Source organism: Desmodus rotundus, chromosome 4, assembly GCF_022682495.2.
Source record: "Desmodus rotundus isolate HL8 chromosome 4, HLdesRot8A.1, whole genome shotgun sequence".
NCBI classification, from domain to species: Eukaryota; Metazoa; Chordata; class Mammalia; order Chiroptera; family Phyllostomidae; genus Desmodus; species Desmodus rotundus.
The window spans coordinates 6001845-6018289 of NC_071390.1; the positions used below are offsets into that span (position 1 = coordinate 6001845).

General features: G+C 49.0%; 1 protein-coding gene across 1 annotated transcript in view; it reads right to left on the minus strand.

Annotated features, from left to right (window-relative positions):
• Positions 1-5252: 5252 nt before the first annotated feature.
• The window catches only part of LOC112300433 (scavenger receptor cysteine-rich domain-containing protein DMBT1), a 50501-nt gene continuing 39308 nt past the window's right edge, over positions 5253-16445 (minus strand). Inside the window, exons 35-40 of the mRNA XM_053922665.1 lie at positions 15995-16033; positions 14029-14340; positions 12456-12488; positions 11669-11844; positions 8919-9301; positions 5253-5716 (exon numbers count right to left, since the gene is read on the minus strand). Of these exons, the coding sequence (XP_053778640.1) occupies positions 5428-5716; positions 8919-9301; positions 11669-11844; positions 12456-12488; positions 14029-14340; positions 15995-16033 (1232 nt within the window). The 3' untranslated portion in view covers positions 5253-5427. The remainder of the gene's footprint in view (positions 5717-8918; positions 9302-11668; positions 11845-12455; positions 12489-14028; positions 14341-15994; positions 16034-16445) is intronic.

Consider the following 16445-nt stretch of genomic DNA (forward strand, 5'->3'; position numbering starts at 1 on the left):
TTAAAAGGTTCAGCCGTGTGTGAGACACATTTCTCCCAAATGCAGAAGGCGAGGCTCCCCGAGGGCACCAGGGATAAATGGGGAGGACCTCGTCAGAGTGACAGGTGGGCCCTCCTTCCTGTTCTGGCGGTCAGAGGGGGTTTGCTTGCAGGATGACCGAAATGAGCAAGCGTCACCTGTTAGCGCTTGTGTTAAAAACCAAAGCCACCCCAACTATTTAACAAGTGTTAAAAATAGTTTATGATTATGAAAAAGGATGTTAACTGGACAGTAGGTGATAAGAAAATGGTGGTTGTCACTTAAGAAAAGTAGTCTTCAGTATTAGATGTAATTGTGTCCTAGACGCAACTATGCTCCCTTTTGAAGCCTGCACAAACTTCTGAAACTGAAGTGTGACAGAGAGAACTGCCGCCTTTCATTTAATGCAGAGTTTCGGCACGTCACGCCTGAACATCTCGGAAGAGGGCTCTGGCAGGAGAACCTGATTGTAAAAGGAGAGGCTTCTGTGTATTTCTGTGTCGGGAGCCGACCAACAACTGACCCTTGACACAGTCAGAATGGATGAGATGCGTCTGCACAGCAGAGGCAACTGTGGCTGGACTTCCTGTATATCTCTTCTTGCGTCTGTCTTTGCTATTACTAGGTGGTGGGATTTTTGAGCACTTGTATTTCGGGCCCACTCATCTGCAGAATTCCAATGCAATTGTACAAAATGATTTTTTGGCCATAGAACAAACATCCCTTATAACCCCTCCAAGACCTACTTCTCCTACCTATTGGAAGATTAATATTAGACAATGGGCAGGCCAGCTGCCCGAAAAATGGAGAAAAATTTTACTAGACATCCCCCTTAGTACAACCCTCCCTATACCTTGGACAGGAGTAATAATTGACGGAACTAGATGGCAAAAAAGCAAGGAAAATAGGTGAACTATTATGTTTTAAGCACGAGGGAACAAATACAAAGATCATCCCCTGCAAAATGCATAAAGAAAGAACCTAGACAGGAAGATAGATGGCTGAGTGAGAAAGCCTAACCACATGGGCCCTTTAATAGTTCACATGTAACCGCTGGCTAGTCTAGCGTATCTTTTTGACCTATGCCAAATTCTGAAAACTTTGTTAGACATCAAATGATCAATAGCCATTTGAAACTTTGAATATGTAGTTACTTGTGGTTGTCTGATAGCCCTCCTGGTCAAAATAACCTTTGTTTAGTATGAATAAGTCTGTAGAACTTCCTGTACATTTTCTTGGTATTTCTGTATAGACCTTTTCTGCTTGAGAAATCATGCCATGTACCTGTTCCTTTGATGTCATATAACAAATCCCTATAAAAATAAAGGTTGATTAAACTCTTAGAGTTCGGTCAGACCCACAAGGGCTAGCCATTCTCCGGCATCAAACTTGGTGCCCGACCCCTCATTCTTTGCCTGCACCGTCCATCCTTCAGGGGCCCTGAGACCCACCTGGACCCCATCATTTCTGGGTGAATAAGATAAAACAATTCTCTGCCCCTTTATCATTAAATAACCAATAACCGAAGCTAAAAGTAATCACTCTAACAAGGAGGAGCCTGATTTTCACTTTCCTGTCTACTCTGGCTGAACAAATATTATTAAAGCCCTCAGTGTGAGCCAGTTGTACACACGCCCCACGTCATGCCTAATTTTTTATCCTAGATGAACAGCACAGCTCTGCCTCCTCGCCTACCACCACTTGTGGTTTCAGGTTCTCACACACGTCCAAACAGCGAACCCCACTCCCGGGTGCCCGAAGGCGGTCTCCATTTCCTGGACGTGTGTATTGGGTGCACAGCGTGAGGCAAGGACGCACAGTGGATACACAGTGTCTCTACCCTCGCAGAACAGGTCCTTGGGGGCTCATCTGATTTCCAGCTCCAAATCGAGACAGATCCCCCCATTTTCTTTTTAATATTTCCGCACAGATCTTCCAAAGAGTTCCCCACATGGCCACATGCTTGAGTCTCCTCCGAGTTCATCTGTGTTACCTGAATGGAACTACTGCCAGGTTCTTTTCTAACCTAATGTGAAATCACAGAAGAACTTGGTGAGCACAAGCTGAGCCTCTGTCGGGAAATGACTGACGCTTCTGGCGGCCAGGTGTGGCAGTAGCCAGAGGCTCACCGGGGTGCCCCAGGGTCATCCTAAGGAAACTGCCAAGCACAGTGGCTCCCTAGAGAGTGTATAATTATATCACAACGACTCAAACACTCTCTGTAGTGGCCCTGTGGAGCCACCCCAGCACGGTATCAGTAGGTAGCATCACTATATAGTAGTATCAGGGTTTTTTTCTTTAGGAAAAACTGCATTGAAGTGAGTAAAGGCCCTGGATCTGGAGTTGGTGGCCTGGGGTTGTAGTTCTTTCAGTTGCCTGATGGGTTACCTTGGCTTGATGACCTTTGGCTTTGATCTTCTGCTATGCAAATAAGGATAGTGACTGCTGTCGGGCCCCTGGGAGGGCAGCAAGGGCTCCATGAGAGAATGCATTGCAGTTGGGAGCTTCTGTGCCCCACTGACCACCCCTGATGTGTCCTCATGGTCAGCCCCCAAGTCCCGTTTTAGAGCCGGCTTCCTCCGACCACACCTGCCTCTGACTGTCACAGGCTGGTTCCCGGCAATGCCTCTGACCCAGAGCTTTGTGTGCAGAGGTCACCTGGGGAGCACGCTCAGGACCCGCCCCTGAGAGGGGCGAGGGTGAGGGGTGGGGAGCGGGACCGGGCAGGGCAGTGGGTGGACCGTGAGGCAGCTGCAGTGGAAGGCCTAGCCTGTCCCTTGAGCTGAGGGAAATTCCTGAAAAGCAGTGGTGCTGAGCCACCCAAGCTCCCAACAACTTGAAGAAGCAGTGACTCCCTTGGAGGGAGGGCGACCCGGGTGTCACACCAGGGTGGTCACTACACTCACTTCTTGAAGAAGCAGACTTTTCGGAATGTCTCACAAGTAAAGTCTGACTCCGTGCCGTATTCAGGAGACATGCTTAACAAGGAGTTTCAGGGGGGAAAAAGTCAGCCCATGCAACACCAGCACCTGCAAACAAGATGGGGGCGTCACCTCCTCACCACTGAGCAGGGTGGCCTGGGCCGCTCCCTCCTGCCAGGATGGTGGAGGTGCCTCTGGGTGGGGCAGGAAGTGCTGGGCCTCTGAGAGCGCCCCAGAGCAGGCTCAAAGGGGTGTCTCGTACCAGTCTGTGGGGCTGGAAGTCCTGGCTCCCTACCTGGTCTCCACCTGACCCAGGGGTGCAGGGCAGGCTCTGGATTCTGCCTGGTGGTGACAAAAGTCCCAGCTCCCTACTCTGCCTCCTCTGATACCACCCTGGGGTGGGGAGAGATAAGGGGCGCTAGGGGCAGGCTGAAGTCTAGGTTTCCCACTTCACTTCTGCTGGCTGGGGTCGGGGTGGAGCTGCAGCTTCACCTGTGGTGTTTGGAGCAGGGCAGGTATTGTCTAAAGTTTCCTGTCTTGCTTTCCTGTGCCTTTGCTTGTCCTTTGACTCGAGATAACAGGCTTCTCTTGGGGCTTTTTGACTGAACCCACTGGTGTTTCTGGGCGGCAGGCTTCTCCCTGTCAAGTGCGTTTCGATTCCCGGGGTGTGGGGTGCCGGACAGTGGCTGTGATTTTCAAACTTCAGTGTCCCTGACACTCACCTGAGGCGCTCTTGGAAAGGGCAGCTCCCTGGCTCCCATCTGTTGAACACCACCCAGAGGACCTCACCTGGGAGTTCCCTGGACCCTCATTCATTCAGTCTTAACATCCGGTCCTTTCACTGCCAGCACCTGCACAATAGGGGTTGCTAAAATCCATAAAACGCTCAATGCTGGGAGCTGGTGGCCTCCCCCTTCCTTAACACGGCGCGGAGACGTGCGCTTAACGGGCGGGCGGGCTTTTGAAAGTAGAAACTCTGGCCACTCAAAGTCCTTTGAAAAAACGTATTCACTTGGAGCATTTGCACGAAACAGATGGCAAATGCTAAAATTATTCTTCCACGGGACTGAAGATGAAACTACTGAGCCTTTGCTTTAGAGATGCCATCTTCTTCAAACTGACCAGAGGTTCCATTTTGTCAGCTCTCACTATGTGTAGAGGGGACCTCATCAAAATGAACGTCAGTATTGTATTTTTACCAAGACAGTTGTCGATAGAGGGCAGGTTGCATGGAACTGAGATGTTCCCCTCTTGAGGCTTCGTCTGTCTTCAGGTCACTTGTCTGAGTTCCATCTGTCGGGACTTCAGGGTTCACTCCCAGGCTCCACCAAACACGGCCCCACCCCCTCCCTGGGGCACTTCACCATCTGGGATTCTCATCTGGAACATGCTACTTCCTGACAAAGATGGGAACAATTTCTTGGTGTCGAGGACTCGTATTTTCAATATTACTACCGAGTATTTCTTGACAAAAAAATAATTCTACGTTCAGGCCTGTTTCTTTACAGACAGCTTTGAAGGTACGGAGCCTAGTGCAGACTTTTTCTGTCAATACAAAAGAAGAGATTAGGTGAGCTGGGCGCTGCCCTCCCTTTCCTGGAGGATGTGGGAAGATGGGAATGTTTTCTCGTGCACTTTTCAGGCTTCCCACACGCGTGCCAGGTCCCTATTGTGCCGTGAAGGTCTGGGACACAGACTGAGTGCGTGTGGCCTCAGAAAGCAGCTGGGAGCGGTTCTTCTGCTTTTGTTTCAGAATCTAATTTGAGAGCTACAACCAGAACCCAGCTAAGCCTGGGCCCAATTTGTTTGCTTTGAAACAAATAAAGCTTGTGTTGAGTCAATGACGATGGTGCGTTTGATTCAACCCACCAGTTATTGGAGCTTTTTCAAAAAAAGAGCAGGTGCTTCCTGACAGACACTTAATTTATTTTTCATAAGCCTCTTGGTGAGAACTGAAAATAAATTCTCACAGCACCAGAGGGACAGAAACAAAAAGATCCACCTACTAGCAGCTGAACATGAAGGAGACAATTTAAAAAAATATTCAAGTTGGCGATGTGTTATAGAGAGATAACTCTTCTTTGTAATACTTTGTACGGCTTAAGACAGCAGTCACGTTCTGAGTACTGAACAGGGGAAAATGCAGTGTTTCTAGCCTCAAAGAGAGCAATGGCCTTAGAACTTTAGTAATCATGGGGTGGTGAACACACAATACAATATACAGATGATGAATTATAGAACTGTACACCTGAAACCTATATACTTTCATTAACCAATTTCATCCTAATAAATTCCACAAATTACCAACAGCAGTTTAGTAATCAGAAAAGATTTATTAGCAACAAAGCACAGTCGGAACCTCTTCAGCTGTTTCTTTTTTAGCTGATTTCCACGTGGACAACCTCTGATTTATCAAATGTACTAGTTCATCGAAGAGAAATAAACGTTGCTTCTAATTTCTAACAGATTGGTGGGAAAATTGAAGGAGTCACACAAAGTGCTTGCTCTGACCAGTTCCTCTGTGGATTTCCAGGGGCCCCACCATCTGGAAGTGCTCAGCCTGCTCTTCTGTGGCCCCCACGGGGTCCGCACCCCTCTGATTCTGCCCCACGCAGCCCCGGGAGCAGCGGGAGGAGGGGTCCCCCGCTCCGCACACGGCGATCTTACACTGCAGATAGACCACATCGTAGCTGCTGAGAAAGCTGAAGGCGTCGAACTTGAACTGGGCCATGTTCTGGTGAGAGTGAAGGGTGACGTAGGTATTGTCTTTGATGCAGCTGATAGGAAGAAGAGCCCCAGACCAAAAGGATTAACTTGAAGTGCAGTGTGACTTCACTCTGATGCACACACGCAGGCGTGGGCCCTGAACTCTGCCTTCCACATGGGGCTCTTCCCACTACCACTTGGTCCCTGTTCTATAAAACATTTTCATAACACCACTACGAGTGGAAAAACCACTATTCTTGGCCAGAAATTGAAGGGGTCTATGAAATAAACATATATGCATAAAACAAGGTAATTAAATTCTAGCTAGAACTGTTGCCTTCAGAAGGCCCACTCTATTCTGTCACAAGGGGACATTAAATGTGGGGGTTGCCTTATTCGAAGGTCAACTTAGATTATTTAAAAATGTATTTTGTAAGCCCTAGTGCAACCACTGAAAAAGAAGTCTATCTAAGTGGTACATAGGAGCCAAGATAGAATGGAGTCATGTAAAATGCTCAACTAAAACCAGAGAAGGCAGCAAAAGGGGAGGGGGGGGAGGAACAAATGCTATTAATAGAAAACACTTATCAAGATGGTAGATTTTAATCCCACTGTATCAATAATCACATTATGTGAGTGGTCTAAATATACTAATTTAAAGACAAAGACTGTCAGAGTAGATTTTAAAAACTTGAGCCCTAACTATGTATTGTCTACAAGAAGCCCATTTTAAGTATGAAGACATAAATTAAAAGTAAAGGGATAGAGAGTTACTATGCTAATGCGAGTACTAATCGGAAGAAAGCTGGAGCAGCTATATTCATTTCAAAGGAAACAGACCTCAGAGCCAGGATAACAGGGACGAAGAGGGGCACAGCGTAATAACAAAGGGGTCACTCCTTCAATAAGACATAATAATCCTTAATGTACATGCACTTAACAGTAGAGTGTTCAAGTATATGAGGCGAAAACTGACAGAACCACACAGAGAAATCGATAAATCCACTCTCATGGTTGGACACGTCCGTGTTCCTCTGTCAGGAGTTCAGAGATCCAGCCCGCAGAAAATCAGGAAAGACACAGATCTGAAATGTGCAATTAATCAGCGAGACCTCCCTGGCATTTACAGAATACCCCATCCAACAACGGCAGAATATCCATTCTTCGCAGGCCCACAGGGGCCATTCACCAAGACAGACCACTGTCCGAACCATAAAACATGCCTTAACAAATTTACAAGGATAGGAACCCCACAAAATATACCCTGAGATCACCCTGGAATTAAACTAAAAGTCACTAACAGGAAATGCCTAAATATTTGGAAATTAACACACTTCTAAGTAACCCACAGATCACAGGGAAAGGTCTCCACGGTAGGGCAAGTTGGCAGCAGAGTGAGTGGGAGCCACTCTACCCTCCCCCAGGACCAGTCTGGAATTACATCTCAATGGTGGAGAAGCCACCCGGAACAAACAACTGAATGAGAGCGAGGGAGAAGCCATAGACCTCGGACAGACAGAAAACCAGCTTCGGCACAACCTGACTGGTAGGGAGTGTGGTGGAGACTCGAGAGGGCTGGCCAGGCGCCCACCGGCATCAGAGCTGGAGGATGATTAAGCAGCTGGTAGGACCCCCCTGAGAAATGTGGGGTCTGAACCCTAAGCTGGGATCCCCAGCCTAGAACACCAGAGTCCGAAAAGTACCCAGATAACCACCAGCGGCAAAAAGCGGAAGGGCTGCCTCTGCCAGAGACAGACCGCTGGAGACACAAAGAGTCATTCAAAGAGCCAACGCACAGATTTTCATTCGCAGCCACTTACCCTGGGCTCCAGCAAAGGCAGGGCCAGAGTGGGCTGGAGACACTTGAGGAGAGACTGGGGGCGGAAGCCTTGGGGAGAAAGTGGAGAGAGTGGACTCCGGGACTCTGGTGCTGATGGCAGCAGCCATCCCGCTCAGGCAGACCACTCCCCTGAGTGGCAGCAGACTGACCGGAAACAATGGCCCCGCCCCCAGGAGGGATTCCACCCCGCCCTCAGGTGCTTAAGCCTGACTGCTGAGTGTAGAGTGACTAGATTAACAACTGAAGGAGACAGCCACAGACAGTAGATCCCTGGAAGTCTCGAACAGGCTGCCTGAGTTCAGATGGGGTCAACACCTGACATCACCCCAGACGGATCCGGAAAGGAAAAGCAGTGCACCTGCACAACAGCACACAAGGTGTGGTGGGCGGGGTGGCCCTCAGCCAACCAGCTGGAGGGACGGACCCACCGAAGAACGCCCCAACAACAATCCAAACCCAATTCCATGAAAGAAAAAGGCCTCAAAGACATTTTTTAAAATTTCAAACTATGTGAAAATGAACACATAATTTACCCAAATTTGTAGGAAGCAGCTAGGGTTGCTTAGGGAAAATTTACAGCCTTAGATGCATACATTGGAAAAGAAGAAAGATCTCAAATCAATAATGTAAGCTTCCACCTTAGGAAATTAGAAGAGAAAATCAAACCTAAAACAAGCAGAAGAAAAAAGTGGGGGTTGTTCAATTCTGGCACCAAACTGTGCCTCTCTCCTTGATACATTTGTGAGGAGAACTGAAGGGAGGCGCTTTCTCGCTCTGACCTGAGGAAGTTCAATGCTGCACCTGTGTACTGCCCACGCCCTGGCTCCCTCCACCTGTGGGAGATGCCGCCGCTTGCCTGCCCTGGGCTTTGGGAAACAGGCACTACGATGCTTCTCACTGTTTTAGCAAGTGGTGAGGTTTCGTTCTCTTTGCCCTGGTTGCCAGTTGCCCGTTCATAAGCATGTTTCCCTAATCAGGGCCCAGGGAGCTATAAAAGCAAACAACTTGCCAGAGATCGAAGTTGACAAATCCATTGTTTAACGAAGGAGCCCGAATAAATCTCACCACTGTAACGGCCCAGCCTGGGATAACCCACCAGCTCACCAATGTGGGCCCAATGCCCTGAGGAAGGGCCAGTGTAATGAAGTCATAAAACTTAAAGAGAAAGGAAGGGGATGAAAGGGTGGGATGGGAGAACAAGGGCTCTGCTCAGGACTCTGGAAATTCAAGAGAAGTTGTCCACACTTCCTGTAACTATTTGTCCCCAACTGCAATCAGAGGTATGGCGAGGGCCCCAACTCTACCTCTGGGGCACAACGAGGACTCTTGCACAATGTCATGATTTCGGACTACCAGCTGAGAATCCAAGGGTCCCCCAAAGGAATGCCATGTGAATACAAGGGTCAACCCCAGAGTCTTTCCATTGTCCTTACCCTTGTCGGATCAAATCGTACTTGACAGTTGTAAAATCCTGGGGATCTGGAGAAGCCACACAGGTGTCCACGAAGAGCCTCAGGTGGTGATCGGGGCTGTGGAGTGTGGCCTGGAGGAAGACCTCTTTCCTCTGGCTGGCATAGTACGGCCCTTTGCTCCCCTCTTGTGGGGACATGGGCAACTCGAGGAATGATATGGACACATCATAGCCAGCACCCCGCCTTGGGATGTGTGCCCCAGGAACAATTTCAATGGCTGACGGGCCATCCACGGTGCAGGTGAACCTCAGCTGAGGCACCTTGTGCCGCACAATGACTCGGCCAGGGCGGTCCCACACCCGGCCTCTGATGGAGTTGGAGTAGCTGAGGGAGCCGAGGCTTTCCTGGGAGGAAGGGAGGCAAGTTGGTGGCCAGCACTCCTGGCTCCCTGAGCAGCACCTTCCTTCGTGAGCAGAGACCTCTTCTGCTCAGCACCAGCTTGGTGCTAGCTTGCCGATGAGCTGCGGGCCAGGAGGCTTTGGGCCTGACCTCTGTGCTGCCTAATGCCACGATGGGGTGACCTTGCTCTTGGAGTTCAGGGTGCATGCAGGGAGCCCCCTGATGGGTGATCCTGGAGTCCCTCCCTCCCTCCTGTGAGCACCAGGCTGTGGGGGTCTGAGGTGGGGTGCAAGGTCCATGCTTGCTGCTGAGTTTGTTCCTCCACATATTCCACTCCCTCAGCCCACGGTGCTGTCAGACAAGCACTGATCATCCCCCACCGGGGCTCTTATCCTTTATTCTGGCTCCTCCCTGCTCTTGACCCCAGAGTAGTGCTGGCTCTGCGAGCTGCAGCCTGGCCCTGCTGATCTTCGCTCTCAGCCTTGCTCCTTCCAATCCAGCCCGACTTGAAGGGGCAGAGAGGGGACTGAAGGCTGTGAGGCCCTCGCGGCCCCCTTCCCACTGCCCTGTGCGTCGCCCAGAGACTCAGCCTGTCAGGGACATATGTCCAAGGAATCTTTGGTCTGTGTGATTCAGACCCTGTGACATTCTGTCTTGGAGCCCTCTGAGGACTGATTATATCACTGTTTCTCACTGGTCTGCCTTCATAGACATTTTCTTTCCTCCTCACCCTGCCCCCTCCCCAGCCCCCATTATGAAAATTTAATACAACAATCCACTGTAGGTGTCCTGTACATGTATCTGTGCTTTACCCATAATGAAAGATTTCTTTTTCTTTTTTGCCCTTAAGAATGAATACTTCTCCTCCCTCTCGAGGTTGACATTGCCCTTGTTGAGAATACATTGTTTAGAAGAAAAGCTCAACTCCACCACCGCAGGGCCCTGCCCCTTTCCAATCTGACCTTGGGCTTCCTTATGTTCACAGGCCTTCCTGGAGCCCACCAAGCTTGCTGCTGCCCCGGGGCCTCTGCACCTGCCAACCTTCTGCCTGGAGCGGTCCTGTTCACCTTCCCCCAGCTCCACTCCTCAGTCAGGCCTCGGCTCCTTGGCTGTCCTATTAAAAGGGACCTTTCTTCCACCCCAAACCGTCTTCCTTTCCCTTCCTCGTTTTATTGTCTTCTTAACCCTTTTCACTGTAAAGGACTCTCATCTGCATTTGTCCAGTCCCGATTTCCCTTTTCTCCAGTGGCCCGGGCCCCTGTCAGTCTTGTTGGTGGCTGTGTCCTCAGCACCTGGAAGGTTGTTCGTTCACTGACTTTGGAATCAGATGCAGGAGCTTTCTGTGGTGGCGGTGTCCCTGGGGGTGGCCTGGGGGTGGCCCCAGCACTGCGGTCAGAACATAAGGCTTGCTGGGGAAGTGGGCTGGCCAGGGCCAGAGAGGCCTGCTGACGGTCCTCCCTGATGGCCCGGCACTTCTAGGGATGCCTTCCTCCCAGACGCAAGGGGCTGCAAGCATGGCTCCTGGGCAGACACTTCCTAGGTGAAAACTAAACTTCCAGAGCAAGAAGGATAAGAATGACCATGGTCTGCCTAGCTGAACAGACAAAATATCAAGTATGGAATTCAACCATGTGAATGAAGTCAACCTCCAACAATGTCGTGGTTTCTGTGTGTGTGTCTAAACACGGATACCAAAGAACGGACGAGTAGCATGGGGATCTGCTTTGGGACATGCTGTGCTGTTAAATGCACTGAGAAAAAAGACTTTGTGATCATATACTCTTCCTATATCTTCAGTATTCTTGTTTCCTTAACTTCAGTGACATTGTTTTGTGCAATAAGCAGGTGGTTGAGGAGACTGAAGTAAACATATGCATCTCACAATACACAAATGTCCTAGTTTGAGAAATATAGCGAGCTACCTGGTTAGAAACATAGCAGTCGGACAGACAGACCCTCTGTCCTCCCCCGTGCCCAGCGCCATGGCTTGCACATGGTAGGTGTACACGGGGATACTGAATGAAGAAGCATGTTGGAAATAAAGTGCATGGGCTTTGGGGCTAAGGGAAGAGCTCCCATCCATCCACCCATCCACCCACCTGTCCATCCACCCACCCATCCATCCATCCATCAGTGCTCAGCACTTGTTCTTGTGTGTTCCAAAGTCAGTATGTATCTCAAATTTCCAAATGGAAGGGAGGTTTCAGACAAATTAGTGAGCTGTCCCAGGTCTCACTAAACTCACAAATAAAGTCATGGCTTGTGCCTTTCCTCTGTCCCCACTCAGGTGTTTAATAGGTGGTTGAATTGTCCAAACCTCTCTCCTTGGCCTCCATCCACAGCAGGGCACCACCACTGTGTCAGCTTCTTACCTGTTGGATGGTGCCACAGTGGCCATAGGGAATGCTGAAGATCAGGTAGCGCCCCGTGACTTGGGGACGACACAGCTCATCATTTAAGTGAACGTCCCAGGAGGAGTAGCCCAGCCTCCGGAGGTAGCCTCGGTCAATGGTGACTTGGAAGAGGTGAGGCGAGCAGGAGAGCTTGGCTGCAGGGGAAGAAGGATGAGGAGACACTCATGGAGAGAACCTGGTACACTGGATGTGTAGATCAGCGGGGTGGGGTGGGGTGTGGGTGTATGTTTGCTTTATAAAAGTACCAGCAGCACCCTGGGTGGGCTCAGCTCTCCTCCCACCCCCAACACTGGACTTGACTTTCATTGACTTTCTTTATGTCCCCCTTTTCCAAAAGTCACACCACATCTATGGGGTATCGCACCCACGGTGTGCATGCCATGGGCCACGAGTGACAGCCTCTTCTAAGGGGTTAAAGACAGCTTACTCAGGAGAAAATGCAGACAACTGTAATTGAACAACAATAAAAAAAAAAGAAAGAAAGACAGCTTGCTTCACGTGTTGAAACCCCCTAAGCCTGAACATGCATCTATCTGATTGGAAAAAGAGAGGGGAAGCAGAGGGTGGGGGTGGGTGCAAAAGGGCTTCTTCCCCAGTCTCCTAAAGACCAATGAGTAGATGGAGATACAAGAGGACTCAGTGGGGACACAGAAACTAGTCCCCCCATAGCTCTTTCCCCTGGGCTACTGCTCTCCTAGCTCCCTCTTTCCACAGCCTCAGACCCGAGGAGAATGGAAGACTTTACCGTGGTCCTTGGGCACGACAGAGTCGGCTCCACCTGGTGAGGAGAGAATGATGAAAGCAAACGTCAGCTGTGCAGCAACGCTGGGAGACGGCGATGCAGCCAGCAGCAGCACAAACGTAGGGAAACAGGCTCACTTGATTTAGGTATTAAAGCCGAGGTACAATGGCATGAAAGTACTCCAGGGCAATGCAAAAGGAAGGAGAGCCTGGGGCCTCCTGATGGAGCCGGACGGAGGGATTCTGGCATGTGTGCAGCCATGTTGAGAACAGGGGTGTTTTCCACAGGAAGATTTATTGCAGCGAGAGACTAGTAAATACAGGGCTTTGCAGGTTGTAAACACTGTCGCATACATGAACTCTGGCTCGGACATAGCAAGTGTGTGGCTATCAAAGGCCTCCCCAGCCCAGAAGCAGGACAGGACAGTAACCTAGGGCCAGGGCCCAGGCCAGAAAGCATGGCTGGCCAGACTCACTAAATTCTTTTAGACACTCTTGGCCCCAGACCACTGGTCCTTTGGTTGTTGTACCCGATGAAAAGGAAACTCCTTGGTGCATAATCCAAGAATGGAAAATCAATGATCATTTACAGTGGGGCCCCCGACAGCAGGAGGCATGGCTGGAACTGTGAACAGGCCCAACAAAAGAATGGAAAACCAATGATCATTTACAGTGGGGCCCCTGACAGCAGGAGGCATGGCTGGAACTGTGAACAGGCCCAACAAAAGCGAGGATCTGGAAGATAGAGGCCCCACCACCCCAGGCAGACTGATCCTCCATGGCTCCCGCTGGGCTCGTGTTTGTCTCAAGGGGCTCTGAACACTTTTCTATTGGGGCCCCATTTCTGTGCAGAACAGGAGTAACTCCTACATCAAGAAAAGCAATGGCAATGACTTCTTTACCTTGTTTACCTATTAAAAAGAAAACCCTAAGAATGGAACAGATAAGGTGAGCTGAGACTTGTTTACCAAATCTTAGAGTTCCACAACTCTTTGAGATTTATGTGGGTGAATCTAAGATATAAGGAAGCACTACCCCACACAGAAGGGGGTCAACCCGTGGGGGTCAGAATGGCAAGACAGATACTGGGAGAGGATAAAAGCATTTCAGGGAAGGGGTAGGGACGAAAAGGACACAGGGGGACGTCAGGCCATGGTGGGGTGCTGACTTCTGAGGGCCAGGGCCAGGTGACGAAGGGACTCCATCCAGGATCGTGCCCTTGGTGGCCTTGAGATTGAAAGAGGGACTTGGATAAATTGTATTCTCATGACAGCACCAAGTTCTGTGTCACTTTATGACACTGGCACTTCTTCCTTTGGCCCCACGATCTTCTTGCCCTGTTTCCAAACAAATATTGCTCTGAATTGCAATTGGACAAAACTGACTCGTAAAATCCCAGGGCTGTGTGATGAAAACATCTACCAAAATGGTGGTGTGGCAAATACGCTCTCGTTATCCCAAAATCTGGGGCCTTGGCCAGCCTTTTATTTCTGGCGCGGTGAAGTCTGACCTTGGGAATGCTAGGAGAGAAAACAGGGGGCAGAGCCTGGGGAAGACCGCGGGCCTGGGGTGGGTACCTGTGCAGACCACGCCCGCGTCTTCCCGGTGCCAGCAGTTGTGTCGAGCCCAGCCGGAGTGGGCGCAGCGGTCCAGCGTGTCCTCCGTGCCTGTGCAGCGCACGTCATCCAGCAGGATGGGCCCCGTGCCCGGGCCGAAGCGGCAGCGCCCCGGGGCACTGAGAGCACGGCCGCAGCCCAGCAGGCGGCACACTACGCGGGCGTTCCTGATGTTCCAGTGGTCGTCGCACACCGTGCCCCACACGCCTTGGTGCCAGACCTCCACCCGGCCTTCGCAGCGGCTGTGCCCGCCTGCTAGGCGCAGGGGCGGGTCTGCGGGAGGCAAGAGCGTGAGTCAGGTGGGAAGGCCAGGAGAGCAGGTTCCTACCGCCAGACGCACCCCAGGGTCCCTGGTCTTTTGCAGTAGAAAGAACACTGGGGCGAATTCTATGTCTGCTTGTATTTCTCTCTCTCTCTCTCAAAACATAAAACCTTAATTAACTGAAGTCCTCAAAGAATGTCCATTGTGGACAGTATAATTTTTCAGATACCCAAGAATTCAATCTTTAAACAAAAACATTAAATACCAAAAGAAAACAAAAGAGGCAAAAACCTAAATCTTGGAAGACAGTTATTGTAAAACGAGACCTGGCTCTGACTCCTCGAATAAGATCTATCCAAAGATATTTCTTTTACTCTTGATGAATAGAAGCCAAACTTTTGACTGTAAAGCTCTATCATGGGTACATGTTTCCAGTTATAAGTCCTGGGGATGAAATGTACAATATGTTGAATACAGTTTATTGTGTAAACGATTGCATGTGGTATTGTATATTTGAAAGTTGCTAAGAGAATAGATCTTAAATGTTCTCATCATTAGAAAAAAAGTTTTGTAACTATGTATGGTGATCAATGTTAACTAGATTATTGTGGTGATTATTTTGCAATATATACAAATATTGAATCATTATACTGTACACCTGAAACTAATATAATGTTATATCTCAATAATTTTTTAAAAACCTATATTATGTAACATAGCTATTCAGGCAAATCACATGTCTACAGAGAGATTTGTACATAGCAGAAGTCTCAACAAGAGACAGAAGCCGGAAACAATCCGAATGTCCATCTGCAGGAAGATGGATAAATAAATTGTGGCTACCCACCCAGTGGAATATTACTAAGCAGTAAGAGGAACAAGGTGCTGATTGTGGAACCACATGGACAAATCCCAGAAACAACTTGTTAAGCAAAAGAATTCAGACATGAAAGAGCACCTATTATTTGATTCCATTTACGTGAGATTCTAGAAAAGCCAATCTAAACTGCAGAGATAGAGAGTGGTTGCCTGGGGGAGGTGGGAGAGGTTACTGCAAAGGGGTTCGAAGGAACTTTCCGGGGTGATGAAAATGTTTGTATCTTGATAATGGTGCTGGGCACTCAGTTGTATACATTAGACAAACCTCGGATGTGTGTACTTTACTGCATATAACTATGCTTCACAAAAGTGTTTTTAAAGAGTAAAAATAATTTAAAAAGCCCTATATTATGTTGGTGGTGCCACACCCCCAGACATGTGTCAAATGACTTGTCTTCACATAAATTGGTTGCAAGTGACTATTTTTCAATTTCCTGCTATGCTCCATGCATAAGAGGTGCTCGGTGGGTGCTAGTAAACCCCACTGGCTTTGGTTCCTCTGAGGCTGCAATTGCCTGGTCTCGGATGGCTGCTTTCTCCTCGTCTAATTCATTGCTGTGTTTCGGAAGCAAAATAATCATGCTTGTCTGAACTATGGATGAAAGCAAGTATCTCCTGAGTGAGGTCTCGGGGGTGAATTTGGGCTTCTAACCCACGAAGGGGTTGGTGGGTATGCTCCTAAAAGCTTCCTGTAAAAAGTAGGAAGTTTGAATGAATAATAAATGTGATCATAACAGTACTAATAATGATCTGATCATTCTAATGTTAGAGACACACAAAAATTACCAGGTAAAGGGACCATTTCTTCACCAACTGAGATTGTAACTGTAAAAAAGAAAAACTAAGCTTAAAAATGCATACCCTCAAAGTCACGTATTTAGAGTCAAAGCTGAGAAAGGCATTGTCTCTAAGTTTGGACACTCACACTTTGTTTAAGTCTCTCCTTTGGTTTGGGGGCAGAAATACTGTCTGTGATGTTTTCTTTTTTCTTTTTTTAAAGATTTTATTTTATTTTTAGAGAAAGGGGAAGGGAGGGAGAAAGAGAGGGAGAGAAACATGTTGCCTCTCTCGCGCCCCCTACTGGGGACCTGGCCCACAACTCAGGCATGTGCACTGACCGGGAATGGAACCGGTGACCTTTTGGCTCGCAAGATGCTCAATCTACTGAGCCACACCAGCCAGGGCACATTTTATTTTCTTGGCATCGAAGTGTAACAAGTGGTAATGTGTCCTGTTT